This window comes from Elaeis guineensis, chromosome 13 (genome assembly GCF_000442705.2).
Source record: "Elaeis guineensis isolate ETL-2024a chromosome 13, EG11, whole genome shotgun sequence".
NCBI lineage: Eukaryota > Viridiplantae > Streptophyta > Magnoliopsida > Arecales > Arecaceae > Elaeis > Elaeis guineensis.
Window position 1 is genome coordinate 35,793,050 of NC_026005.2, and position 12,975 is coordinate 35,806,024.

General features: G+C 35.8%; 1 protein-coding gene across 2 annotated transcripts in view; it reads left to right on the plus strand.

Moving 5' to 3' along the window:
- LOC105035045 (phosphoenolpyruvate/phosphate translocator 1, chloroplastic-like) overlaps window positions 1-2,824 on the plus strand; it is a 48,262-nt gene extending 45,438 nt beyond the window's left edge. For both annotated transcript variants that reach the window (XM_073248018.1, XM_073248019.1), the window contains exons 8-9: window positions 2,236-2,365; window positions 2,461-2,824. In XM_073248018.1, the coding sequence (XP_073104119.1) occupies window positions 2,236-2,365; window positions 2,461-2,531 (201 nt within the window). In that variant the 3' untranslated portion in view covers window positions 2,532-2,824. The remainder of the gene's footprint in view (window positions 1-2,235; window positions 2,366-2,460) is intronic.
- The last annotated feature ends 10,151 nt before the right edge of the window (window positions 2,825-12,975 follow it).

A 12,975-nucleotide genomic window follows, 5' to 3' on the forward strand; every position in this document is an offset into this window, starting at 1 on the left:
TGTGACACCCAGGTGGGCCGCGCGTGTGTCTGGGCTGGCCCAGCATGCTGTCGGGCCTAGCCCACACCGCCGCCAACCTGCATTGGCCCGTGGGCCCTTGCGGCGGCCCGTGGGCCTACTATCTCCTCTTGGACTTCCATCGTGCGTATCTTTGCCATTCGGACTCCGTTTGGGCTGTTCTTGGTTTCATTGGATTTCGTTCGTCGTCCTGAACCTCGTTCTAGGCTTATTGTGGACCGAATCTCAAGGCATTTTTCTCAACATGGTATGTGGTATGGTATGAGATGGTCAAGCATACTGAGTGTTAGTATGGCACGAGATAATGTATTGGTTCAAAACAATAGCAATCAGTATGGCAAATCTTGCTTGTTTTGAATTTTTGTGGATGAATATACTATATAATCATGTATCATCATGAGTTGTAAATCCACTGATGATGTGTGCGTGCATGTACACACATACACTTGCAAACATTAGGAGTCACTCCAACGACAAACACATATACTAGGTGTCATATTTCAATGATTGGATAGGGTGAAAAATCCTAGCCATCTGATTTTAACTCTCATCATGGATAAGATCTTCATTCCCTGGTGCCAAATAATCATCCTTGGAAGACTAATTGAGAGGTCTAAATATGCTTAAAGATCTCCTTGAGGGAGTCTCACTGCCTGCTACCTATGTCATCCTCAATTTCAGCTCCATGTAAAACTTATCTTACTGTTATAATCAATGACGGCAACTTAAGACCATGTTATCCATTCTAATAGGAAGCCAAGAAAGAGGAGGTCTCACAAGCATGGTCAAAAAAAAGGAAAGAGAGGGATAGATATTTGAGGAGTTCCAACGTGCAAAGGAAGCCGAACGAATCCATAGTGATGATCACAAGCCGCACATCCTAAAACACACCGGAGCAAAGCTTCCTTGTTTGAATGCTTAGAAACAATGAATCAGGCAAACCAATTATCATATCATTTAAATCATAATTTCTTTTCTCTTTATATTAAATGCTGGGAATCATCTTCTTTAAATCTTTTTTGAGTGAAGGAACATTTTCTGAATTTGTCAGTTTAGAAGTACTATGACTTCAGATTCCAAGGAGATTTGGACAAGTAAATTTTTGGCAGCCTTCGCTGTCCTAGAACTTAAATTCATAGACGTGTTATCATATGCTATATTGCCAGTCATGAGTCATGAGTGTGCTCTAAACATGACTTTTGAGCATTATATTAAAATTTTAAGTTTTGATTATGCATTGCTTCTTAAATAATACATAATCTATTAATGATGTCTAATTTGCTAGTGTTGATTGATTATTATTTGTCATTTTTCATTTTTCTTAATTTAACTGAAGTTTTAGAAGTATTTTATAAATTGCAACTGAAATTGCTTGAAGTAGAATAAAATGGTTAAAACTGCTAAAACTGAAACTCATTTTATCTCACTGAAACCAAAACAGTGGCCAAGTTTTGACTCTTGGTGGCAAGGATACTTAACAATTTATAATGGTTGCTCCACAATAGTATGGAGTAATGGAGTTAGATTGAGTCCGCATGGACATGTGCAACAAACATATGAGAGTTATCATTGATGGAGCATGATTTTGATGTGTAGAATGGTCAGAAAAGCATGTGAAGACTAATGAAGAAGCAGCACTTATTTGTTCTTAAAGCATGGTGCACCATATATGGCATGATATTTTCTTATGATTATGTGGCATGTGACATCATTTATTTGTTCTGAAAACAATAGCATGTCTGCAGCCCTTATGACAGGTAAGTTTACAAAAAAGAAAAAGATTCAAAACCAGAAATCTATATGTCAAGGAACCATCTTATATCTATATTTTCTAACTCATATATCAGGATCTAAAGTGTAGATTCCTGTCCATTCAAACAATTTTGATGGGCTCTTTATATGGCAACACCAGATGCCTCAAGTAAATACCTTCTTCCTCTGGTGTGCAATTTATTTTGGAATGCATTTTTTTAGAAATAGGTAAAACATTCATTTATAAAGAAACAGGATTTCCATACATATATCAGATTGTCTTTATTGATATGTTTTTCCTTTCTTTTTATGAATTAATTTATTGGAGAGAAATCTTAGGCTTGGGATATGCATATCGTGTTAGATCTCTTCTCTCTTATCTTCTCTCTATCCCTCTGTGCGTGCGTGCATGTGTGTAAATTTTAACCTCATGCAGGATTGACCTTGTTTTTTTAATATCGACAGATTTCATATATGATATTGGCTAGGGTGTCACCTGTCACCCACTCTGTTGGCAATTGCGTGAAGCGTGTGGTGGTCATTGTGGCATCAGTTCTCTTTTTCAGGATCCCAGTTTCACCTATTAATTGTCTTGGTATTCATGACACTCAAAAACTTGCTGGCACACAAGTGTCCAATTTAAAGTCTCTCTTTTAAATTGATTTTTTTTTTTTTGGGCTATGCCTGCAGGAACTGGTTTGGCCTTAGCTGGCGTTTTCCTGTATTCAAGGGCGAAGAGCGCCAGGACAAACTCTGCATGAGAATTCTAAAAACGGCAACTCTGACATGTAGTTGTGTTGCTCCCCTCTCCTTTTGTTATAGATGTGTGCATATTATCAAGAGCAGACCTTTGTATTGGAAGCATGGAACTAGGATGATGGTTATTCAGCGTCATCTGTAATGCATTTTTCCCCCACCTCCCGTTGTCAATTTTTAGCAATATTTGTCTGCTGGATTTCAAATGACAGATTGTGAAGACCCTGATCGTGGACAGAAATTTTCACGGTCGAACCACTTATGTATGTCATTTTCTTCTTTTTTGTTTTTGGTAGAATATGTCATTTTCTCCTTTAAAGTGATATATATATATATATATATATATATATATATATATATATATATATATATATATATATATATATATATATATATGCGTATTCGAGTGGATCAGTTTGGTTAAATGGTGCATCTTGTGGAATGCTTGCTCGTGAATGGGGACTGCCACCCCTAGCCAACTTCGAGAGCTCTGACAACTGGTCAAACAACTTAAGAACATCCCCAGACCCCTCCAGCTTATCTGAACCGTATGTCTTGAATAACCTCTTGGTCAGCATCACGCTAGACAGAAGGGTAGACAAAATTTTCTGGAAAAATAGAAGGAAAATTTCTCAGTTAATTACTGCTACAGGTTTTTCATCAACTGAGGAATTAAATGACACGTCGGAAGCTGCCAGTCTATGAGAAAGTTGAAGTGTTTTCAGTTAGCTCCCAGTATCACAATAAAATTCTCACTTCGGACATTCTCATGAAGAGAAGACCAGACTATTGCCTATTTTATGTTGCTTGGATGAGGAAGCTGCTGAGCTTCTCCAGATCAATCTGCAGGCGCCCTCTGCTTCAGTAAGTCCAGTCACGTCCCCTCCTACCTGCATACTTAGAGGAGCTTTGGTCTGCTTGGAGAAAATCCATCTCTGATCAAGAAACCTTCCCAGCTATTGATTTGTTTGAGCTCTATTGGATGCCGGGGAATCTGGAAGGATGCAAGACGCGGTTTTAATTTTGAAGCCTCTTTTCCAGCCCCGATGCTAGACCATATATTGTTTGTGTTTGACGACTGCACTTCAGCTGCCAACAAAAAAACAACCGTATTCCTTGGTTCTCCTAATCTCAAACCAAACCTCTACCCCCCTGCTGTAACATCCTTCTCTCTTCTTTTTAATCTTCGCTGTCAGCATCCTCTTCTAAGATCTATTTTCTGCTACTGGGTCCTGAGCTTATCTCTTATAATTAAGATCCTCTTATTCCTCTCTTTGGGGTTAGCCAAGTGCCATGGATTCGCAGCTCAAAAGCTTAAGCAGAATCGGCCCAGGTAAATTCATGTGGCACTTTTTATTAGTCAACTATGACTCTCTCTCATTCTCAAGCACGTGATGTCCTCATCATTTTAATATTAAAAAGATAATAAGTTATAAACTAGTAAGTAACCTACGCTATGCAGCAAACTCTAATTAAATGATGAAAAAATATAGTTAATAAAATATAATAATAATAAAAAATAATATTTTTATTTTAGAACATATATCTTTTTCTTTTAAAAATTATCTTGATCCTATTTCTTCTCTTTAGAAACATACAATCAATTCAATGCAAAGTAGTTAGTACTTAACAATGCCACAACAAATAGCTACATATATCATCATCTCGTTCGAAAACTTCATCTTTGATTTTAAAATTCATGTTTTTTTGTAAACTAAAAGCTATAAAAATAGTAACATATTCTAGAAACATAATAAAGAGTTAATAAAAAAAATAATAATGAGATTCATAATCTTATTTCATAGATGATTTCACTTTGGTGTAGTTTATGGTTATCTTGGCCCACAACATGGAATACAATAAATAGTATTATAAATTTTTTTTTGAAAAAAAATAAACTTCAGCATAGCCATGAATACCAGATAATCTATAATAAATATACTCACATGAGAAAACTTCTATGATTTTGTTAAGTAAAATATTAGAGAACTAAGCTTGTTATATTTGTTAAATTGTTCATTTATTCTTTTCAAAATTTGAATATATTTTTCTTGCCATACCAACATCAATTGAAATTCTAGTAACAGTGACAAACATATTAAGAGAGCACATCACCAATTATGCTAAAAGGAATCTTTAAATCCCAGCTCCATACCAGACCCTCCACTAAATCCAAATAGCCTAGATGAACTGAGGCATTGGTCCCACTTATAGTTTAGATGATTGGGTGAGCGCGCATGTAGCAAAGTATGTATGAAATTTATAAAATAATTAAATCTTCATATATTTCAATGACTTATCAAAAACATACATAGTTCTCAATAAACTATGGCGACAACTACAATAATAAAAATACCAACCATATCTAAATACAATAAAAAATATAAAATAATTCTAATAGCGCAAAATTGCTAATCCAAATCTCGTTTTGGAGGTTCTGAACAACTCTTTCCTTTTGAGATCTAACAATAATAAATTTTAATGAAAAAAAAACAATACAAAGAGGATAGAAAGAGAGGGAGAAAGAGAGTTACCTCGGCCGCTGCAAGCCTTCCATCCGATTGAGACTCTTGAGAATAGATCTAAACTTCCCTATTTGGCTGCTCTGAGCCTCCCACCCGATTAAGACCCTTAAAAATGAAAAAAAGCTTTATTTTTGTAAGCTTATGTTTAAGGATTCCTATGCTTTTTAATAAATATAGCAAGAACATAAAAATTGCATATACTGTGTAGTGCAATTGATGTTATTGCTTTTACATCTTGATATCTTACTATGTGTGCTTATATGACAAAATCAAGATTTTTGCAACTGATTGCATAGGTTGTTGAAGCTATAATTGCACTCAGATGTGCATCATCAACATAAAAAAATATAATTTAGTAGCATTGAATTCAAGTATGATAAAACATCTAAAGCAGAAATAGTGCAACTATAAATAGGCTGCTAGATTTGTATGTAAATATGGAATGTAATAATTAGAAGTTACCGACCAATCAAAGTTTGTTATATAAAGGACACAAAAAAAGTATAAATATTACTGATTGCAAGCCATATTTTTAACATGTTGTAGGAGGTGCCCAATAAATAACATGTAGAATTCATTATGAACATTTAATTTGCCCTAAATATAAACCAATTTGGATTGTTGGTATGGCTTACCAAAGAGGCACTTGCTTCCGAAAGCTAATGGTCAAGAAAAGGCTCCTATTTTTTAGCAAATCCATTCTCAAATATCATGACCCAGCCAACCTAGCCGAAATTGAAATCATTAACCACTTGATGTCTTCATTAAGATAACTGTTATAGTTAGTTCATCATATAATTAATATAAATCAGACCAAAATATTCAATATGATTTATAAAGAAAAAATAATTGTCCATGCTACTTCTTAAAATAATGTGGCAGCAAAGAGAGTGGGGAGGAGATGGGCATCAGCAAGGGTTCGAAAAGAGTGAAGAAAAAAAAGTGTTACATAATGCTGCCCTAGGATTTAAATGTTAGATGTATGCCCTAGAAGCCAATATGATAGACACATTGTCATAGTTCTAGGATATATATTTATATTTAAACTATTAATTTATCAATAAAATAAAATTTTTCGATCCATTCTTATCTAATGTGTCCAAGAATCGTTCTAGAAATTAATAATTTAAAGATACATGTTCTCAAGAATTGAGACTCATAGATATGTATGATTAATTTCTAAAATATTTTTGATCGATGGATCATTACGGAGATGGTGATTGATCCGATTAGATTGACGTACGGATTACTTTCTTCAGGGTAGATGAGTCTCTAGTCTATGGTGTAGAGATACTGAGCGGGAGTGCGGTAGTTGTTAGAGAATATCGATACTAAGCGTGACTAAATAAGAGATTATATGGATGTCTACTTACTCATCGGTGATCTTCTTGATGCTATAATGGTGTGAGTAGTTCTTTGATCTACGATGCTTCGGCTGCTCCTAATGGGGCTGCTGTAGTTTGATTGCATATAAACATGGTCTCCTAGCCATTTGGATCCTTATAGTGTATGTTGGCTACAGTAGGTTCATTATAGGAGTAGGATGCATACTTAAATGGGATCTATCGACCTTACTAGATAAGGAATAGTCTTATGAGGTTTGAGAGGCAGAGCCCTAAAGTCTGTGGCCACTGCAAGATGATTGATGAAAAGAAATTTTTATCAGTATCACAATTTGGACTCAAGCTAATTGAATTTTTCATATGATGGATGTTGGGGTTTGATGAGTTTCCATAACCTCCATCGTGTCGGAATTCATGACAGAGGAACTAAATCACATGATAACTATATCTAGAGGTTCTAATTATTCTATTCTGCTGGATTATCACTGTTTAATGTATGCCCTAGAAGCTAATCTTGGCTAACACATTTCATATTTCTAGGATATAGTTTTATACTTATTGGGTATTTATATTACCATTCATATTTCATGTATCTATAAATCTGAAGGAACCATATCTAGGGTTTCAGGGTTAGATCTTGAAACTTTTTCAAGATCAGGCAGCAGAAGACTAAAATAAATCAAAATTTATCTTATAAAATCAAAAAATCCCTAGATCTAAGATTCTATTACATGATTATTAAATGATATTAAATTAAAAATTAAAATATAGAGAGCAAGAACTACATGTTGATCATATCAACATGTTTCTATACTACATCTAATGTATGTAAAATATAATAGATCAGATCTATTACCTTGCAAGTTAGATGTTCTAACTTTATTGATCCGGACTTGAGGATGATGTTGTGAGCCACACACATGTCCAATTTTTAAAAGTCATCCATACGAGCTCACGAATCACGATCAGAAGTCCTGGTCTAGGAAATCAGCACAGTATGCTAGTACTGTGCTGATCCTTCTTCGATGGTCGATCAGATGCCTTTTTTTTCTTGATTTAGACTCTTCCAAAGATGAGAAGTAGGAGAAGGATTTTTAGATGTAAGACACTCTCAGAAAACTCACAGATAGAGGAAGGAAAGAGGTGAACTCGCAATCCTAGAAGAAGACCCTCTTCTTCTTCTCTTTGCTCTAACCCAGACACTTAGTTTTGTGTCTATTATATCTCCACGCGCCTATACTCATTCTTCCTAATTTTCACACATCCCAAAGATGTCTCAATTCTCTATAATCTATAAAAATTTCAAGAAGAAATCCATCTTAAATAATAAGATATGAAGAATCCTTGTCTAGGTCAAATACCTAGTCAAGGAAAATCCAAACAGGGCAAGACAAGGGGTGCCCAACTCTTGGGTGCCTCCTCCTTCTTTTTTTGCCATAGACCACCAGCAAAAGGTACACAATATGTGCTATAAAAGTCATGAAAATATTAAAAAAAATTTGGATAAAATCAGTGCCATAAGGAAAGAGTTTTGGTTTCCTAAAATTCTATCTCATAGAATTTGAAATCCAAACTAATTCCTACTTTGACTTGGTCCACAACCACATTCCATGTAAAAGAGAAAGAGTGAAAAGCTTTGGGCATGCGTGAAGGCCTGGGAGAGAAGGTTTTATCGCACAAAATAAGAGAGAGTGGGCGGGGGCTAAGGTGGTGCAAGGTGGAATCCTAGTCTTACTAGGATTCAATCTATGACTTGTTCAAATTTGGTTTCTCAAACCAAATCAAATCAAAACCAAATCAATCCAATTAAAATATATCTTAACCCAATTAAGAACCTAATTTAATCAGATTAAATTAGATTTAAATCTGATTTAATTTTTTAATTGAATTAAAAATTAGGTTGATCCAAGTCTTAATTGAACTAGGATTAGTTTTTTCTTGCACTTGGCTTATCCAATAAATCAATTGGACTTGATCCAATCAAGTTCAAATCAAATATAATTAAATTATATTCAATTAGACTTAATCTAATGGGCTTAATCAAATTAAGCCAATTAGCAATCGAATTGCTAATCGATCCTCCTACAACACTTGCACTAGGTTAAATGTCAATCGTATTGATCGTTTAACCCTAGAATAATTTTTAATCATTGATCAACCATCCGATCAGATCATGAACTCTAATGTGTGTGAACTCATAGGTCCAAATGTAAGTCGGTGGCATAGAAATAAATTTCTATACCAATCGAAGTGACCATCTAGCAATGGTACCCAACGGTCGGATAGGTCGAATGTGTAGAACAACATCCTTAGAAGCCATGCAGATATAGTTTTCATATAATTCATCCCCTTGACCAAAATGCTCATAAGGCACCTCAGAGTTCAACTATCAACTCTGATCAGGTTGTCCACATTGTATTTCAAAATATCAAATCCATCTGATGGATTACTGTTGCCCAGCTATGCAACCCAAGAGGGGGGGTGAATTGGGTTTCTAAAAATTTTAAGCCCAACAAGTAACTTATGAAGAACAAAACAATGGCTTTAAATCAATATTAATTACCTAAAGTAGTATTGCAAGGATATAATAAAGAAATAAGATAAAGCGATAAAGCACACCACAAACACAAGGATTTATAGTGGTTCGGTGCTAACCTTGCACCTACATCCACTCCCCAAGATCCCACTTGGGAATTTCAATCCACTATCCTTTGTATTCAACCCGAATACAAAACGTCGGAAACTCCGACACTAGCTATCCCAAGCTAGAATACAAGACGTCGGAAACTCCGACCCTAGCTATCCCAAGCTAGAACACTTGTTTCCCGGGTACAAGCAAACCCAAAACACTCCGATTTCAGGTTCGGATCAACCTTTCCTTGTTTTGGAAATCCTCCAAAAACAAGAGCAAAAACTCACAAAGAGTAAGAATATTTAGAGCACAGATTAATACAATAACAGCTCCTTAAATGAGCAAATATAACAATAAAAGCTTTACTCAAATGAAGAACCCCTTTTTCAGATTTTCTCAAGATGAATGAACGGTTGAACGCTTGAGAAGAGGTTGATTGTTGATTGAAGATCTCTTGAAAGCTTTGAACGATCTCTAGATCAAGGTTGAAATGATAGGCGTGAAGAATTCTCTCCTTGAAAGATCTTCCTTTTCTCTTTCACAATCTCTCTGGTATATTGTGGATCCTCTCTCTTTTTCTCTATGGATATTTCGTTGATCTCAGGCTTTTTCTTGCAAATTTCGGATCCTCTCTTCTGTTCTTCTCTTTTTCTTCTTTTTCTCTTCACATTTGATTTCACGTTTGATCCGCTATTTAATCTGCAATTTCTTTCATCAAATTAAGCATTTTGTAGCATTAGAAGCAAGAGAAAATAATTTAGGCAGATAAAGAGCCGTTAGAGGATTTTTAGGAAGCATAAATGGCAATTAAAACGGGCAAAAAAATAGCCGTTGCTGACATTTTCCGTCGTAGGGGTCGACTCATGAGTCGACTCATGCTTCAGGGGTCGACTCATGAGTCGACCTCTGTTGCAAAAACCAGAGAATGCTTTTCTGGAATTTCTTGGCTCAAATTAGCAGGGGTCGACTCATGAGTCGACTCATGCCTTGTGGGTCGACTCATGAGTCGACTCACAGGTCATGCCAAGCCAGAAAACTAGCGTGCCAAGGAGAATTTTTGCGTGCCAATCAGCTCACAGTGCCATGAGTTGACTCATGAGTCGACTCATGCACTTCAAACCTTCATAACTTCAAAAATATAAGTCCAAACACAATGAAATTTTCACCAATAGATTTCAAATCATTTGTTCTACCAAATGATACTATCAAATCAGGATTTTAGTGAAATTATGATTTTGCCCTTGAAGAGCATAAGGACTTTTTTATTTTAAAATATTGTATCCCTTCAATCTGCTTTGTAATCATCAAAATCAATCTAGGAGCAACAATCTCCCCCTTTTTGATGATGACAAAATATTTGAACAAAAATATTTATGTTAATGCATTAATTTCAAAAGAATCCATTATAGGTGTATATGCTTGAAAAGAGTATGATTCTTTTGGCATGTAATATAAATGCAAAAATAGTTTGTCCATTTTCTTAAAGATTTGAAAAGGGTATTAGATCATTTTGAGAGCAAGAGAAGATAAATAACTTTTTCTATGTATCAGAGCAAAAATAATTTTTACAATGATATCAGAAAAGATTTTATAATGTATCAGAGCAAGAAAATTTTTAATGTATCAGAGAAAATTTCATACTGTATTAGAGCAAATGTCAGAGAAAATTCCACACTGTATCAGAGCAAACGTTATAATATATTAGAGAAACCTTCACACTGTATCGGATCAAATGTTATCATGTATCAGATCAAGTTAAAAGAAATTGTAGGATGTATCAGAGTAAAACAAATTTCTTATTGATGTATCAAGGTGAGTAAAATTTCAAAAGCAAGTTTGAATATCAGAGCTTATATATAAAAAAATACTTATTTGCATTGTACTCATGATTTTGCTTTTGATGGATGACTTTTTGTTAAAGTTCTGTCTGATACCAAATTTTGATACCAAAATTTCTCAAAGTTTTGTTTAATCTTTCAATCCTTGTTTTTGTCTAATTTCTCCAATATTTGTTTAATTTCTTCAATATTTGTTTAATTTCTTCAATATTTGTTTTAATTTAATTTCTCTCTCTTTTTCTCATAATTTAGGGTTTTGCTTTTTGTCTAATTTCAATTTTTGTTTAATTTTAATTTCTCCCCCTTTTTGACATCATCAAACATAGTTAACTCTTCCTTTTCTTTTTCTGAAATATTCTTTAATTTCCTCCTCTTTAGAGTTTTTCACAAATATTTGCTCCCCCTTAATATAGCAATTATCAACAGCAAACAACAATAAGGAGAAGATAATATTTCAACAGATGTATCGGAGATTGAAATATATCCAAAATATAATCATTACAAAGAGGTAGAAATATAGGTAAAAGATGATTCCATTAATATTATAATTATTTCAATACATAAGATTCAACCAGCTAAATGTCAATATATGGCCCCAAGGTATAGATCCTAGAACAAGACACTAACACCTAGGATCTAGTAAAGATCAAGATAAGTCAATGATCGGAGTCATCAGATATAGAGTGAGGAGATGATGGATCAGAAGTGCGTCCTCTACCCCGTCTGCCTCTGCCACGAGTGGAGGTGCTGGCACGAGCAGGAGAACGAGATGAACTGGGTGGCTGAGAACGCTGAGATACTAGGGCTGATACCATGAGTCTGATAGAATCAAGTACGTTCAGTGCTCTGGAAATAGATTGAAGTAGAGCAGTGAACTGGGTGGTAGCATGCTCACTCGATCCTCTGATCTCTTTCCTCAGTAGCTCATATCCACCTTCTAATGCTCCTCTGAGCCTTCCAGCCTCTGCAGTGAGGTCTGTGACCTCAATAGTAGACTCCTGTGGCTGGGGATGGGCCAATGCAAGAACTTGCCCCTGTAAGTCAAGAACTCTGCCAGTAAGTCTCCAGACTGTATCCTCAAGCTGCTGTATCCTGACGGACTAATCTGAAATCATCTGAAATACAGTGGAGATGTGGGGAGTAATGGTCTGATCAGAAGAAGTAGCTCCAAGTGCAAAAGAAGTACTACTCCACTGGCTAGACAATAAAGAAGCCACACGCTGTGAAATATGCTCGATCTGATCGTCAGCCAGTCTGAACTCTGATGGAGGTGCTCTGCTCTCTGGCTGATACACTGGTGTGGGCATCCTAGTAAACTTAGAAGGGCCAGCCTCAGTATCAGGAATGAACTGGGTATCTGGTGAAGCTGCCCTGAAATCATGTACAGGAGAAGATGGACCTTCTTCTTCTACTCTGCCTTCAGTTCTGTCTTCAGCTCTTTCCTCAGCTCTCTCCTCAGCTCTTTCTCCAGAGCCCTTGATCCAACCACCAACAGTCTTTGTAATTCCCATTCAATGCAGGCTGTGTTGGTTGAAAGTGTCCACATGTGAGAGCTTGGTAGGTGTCTCCCCCTCACAGCTAACTCTAAACCTCCTAAAAACTCTAGTAAGGGCCATACCATAAGGCAAGTGTGCCTTGGATCTGTTCAAAGTTTCTCTCATGGCCTCTATCATAAGTGCAGGGAGGTTTAGGGGGGTCTGAGTGATGACATGAAACATGACACAAACATCTCTGCCAGATAGTAGATCATGCCCACCACTCCTAGGAAAGAAGAGTTTTGTTACAATCTGATGCAGGACCCTCATCTCAATGGATAATAGCTTTGCTTCCAATCTGTTTAAACTTCCTGAAAAAGCTTCTCCTAAGATAATTCTGATCCCTTCTTCTTTAATTGGGAGTTCCATATATGAGTATCCTTCACTAGGCAACTGAAGTATTTCTCCCAATATCCTAGAATCCAAACAGATGTCAATCCCCTTTACAGTTGAAGTCACAGACCCGTTTCCATAATTTAGGTTCTGGTAGAACTCTCTGACTAGATCAACATAGGTGACTTCCTTAAGAGAGCAATAAAGTTTCCATCCTTGATTTTTTATCTTGGTAGCAAAAGT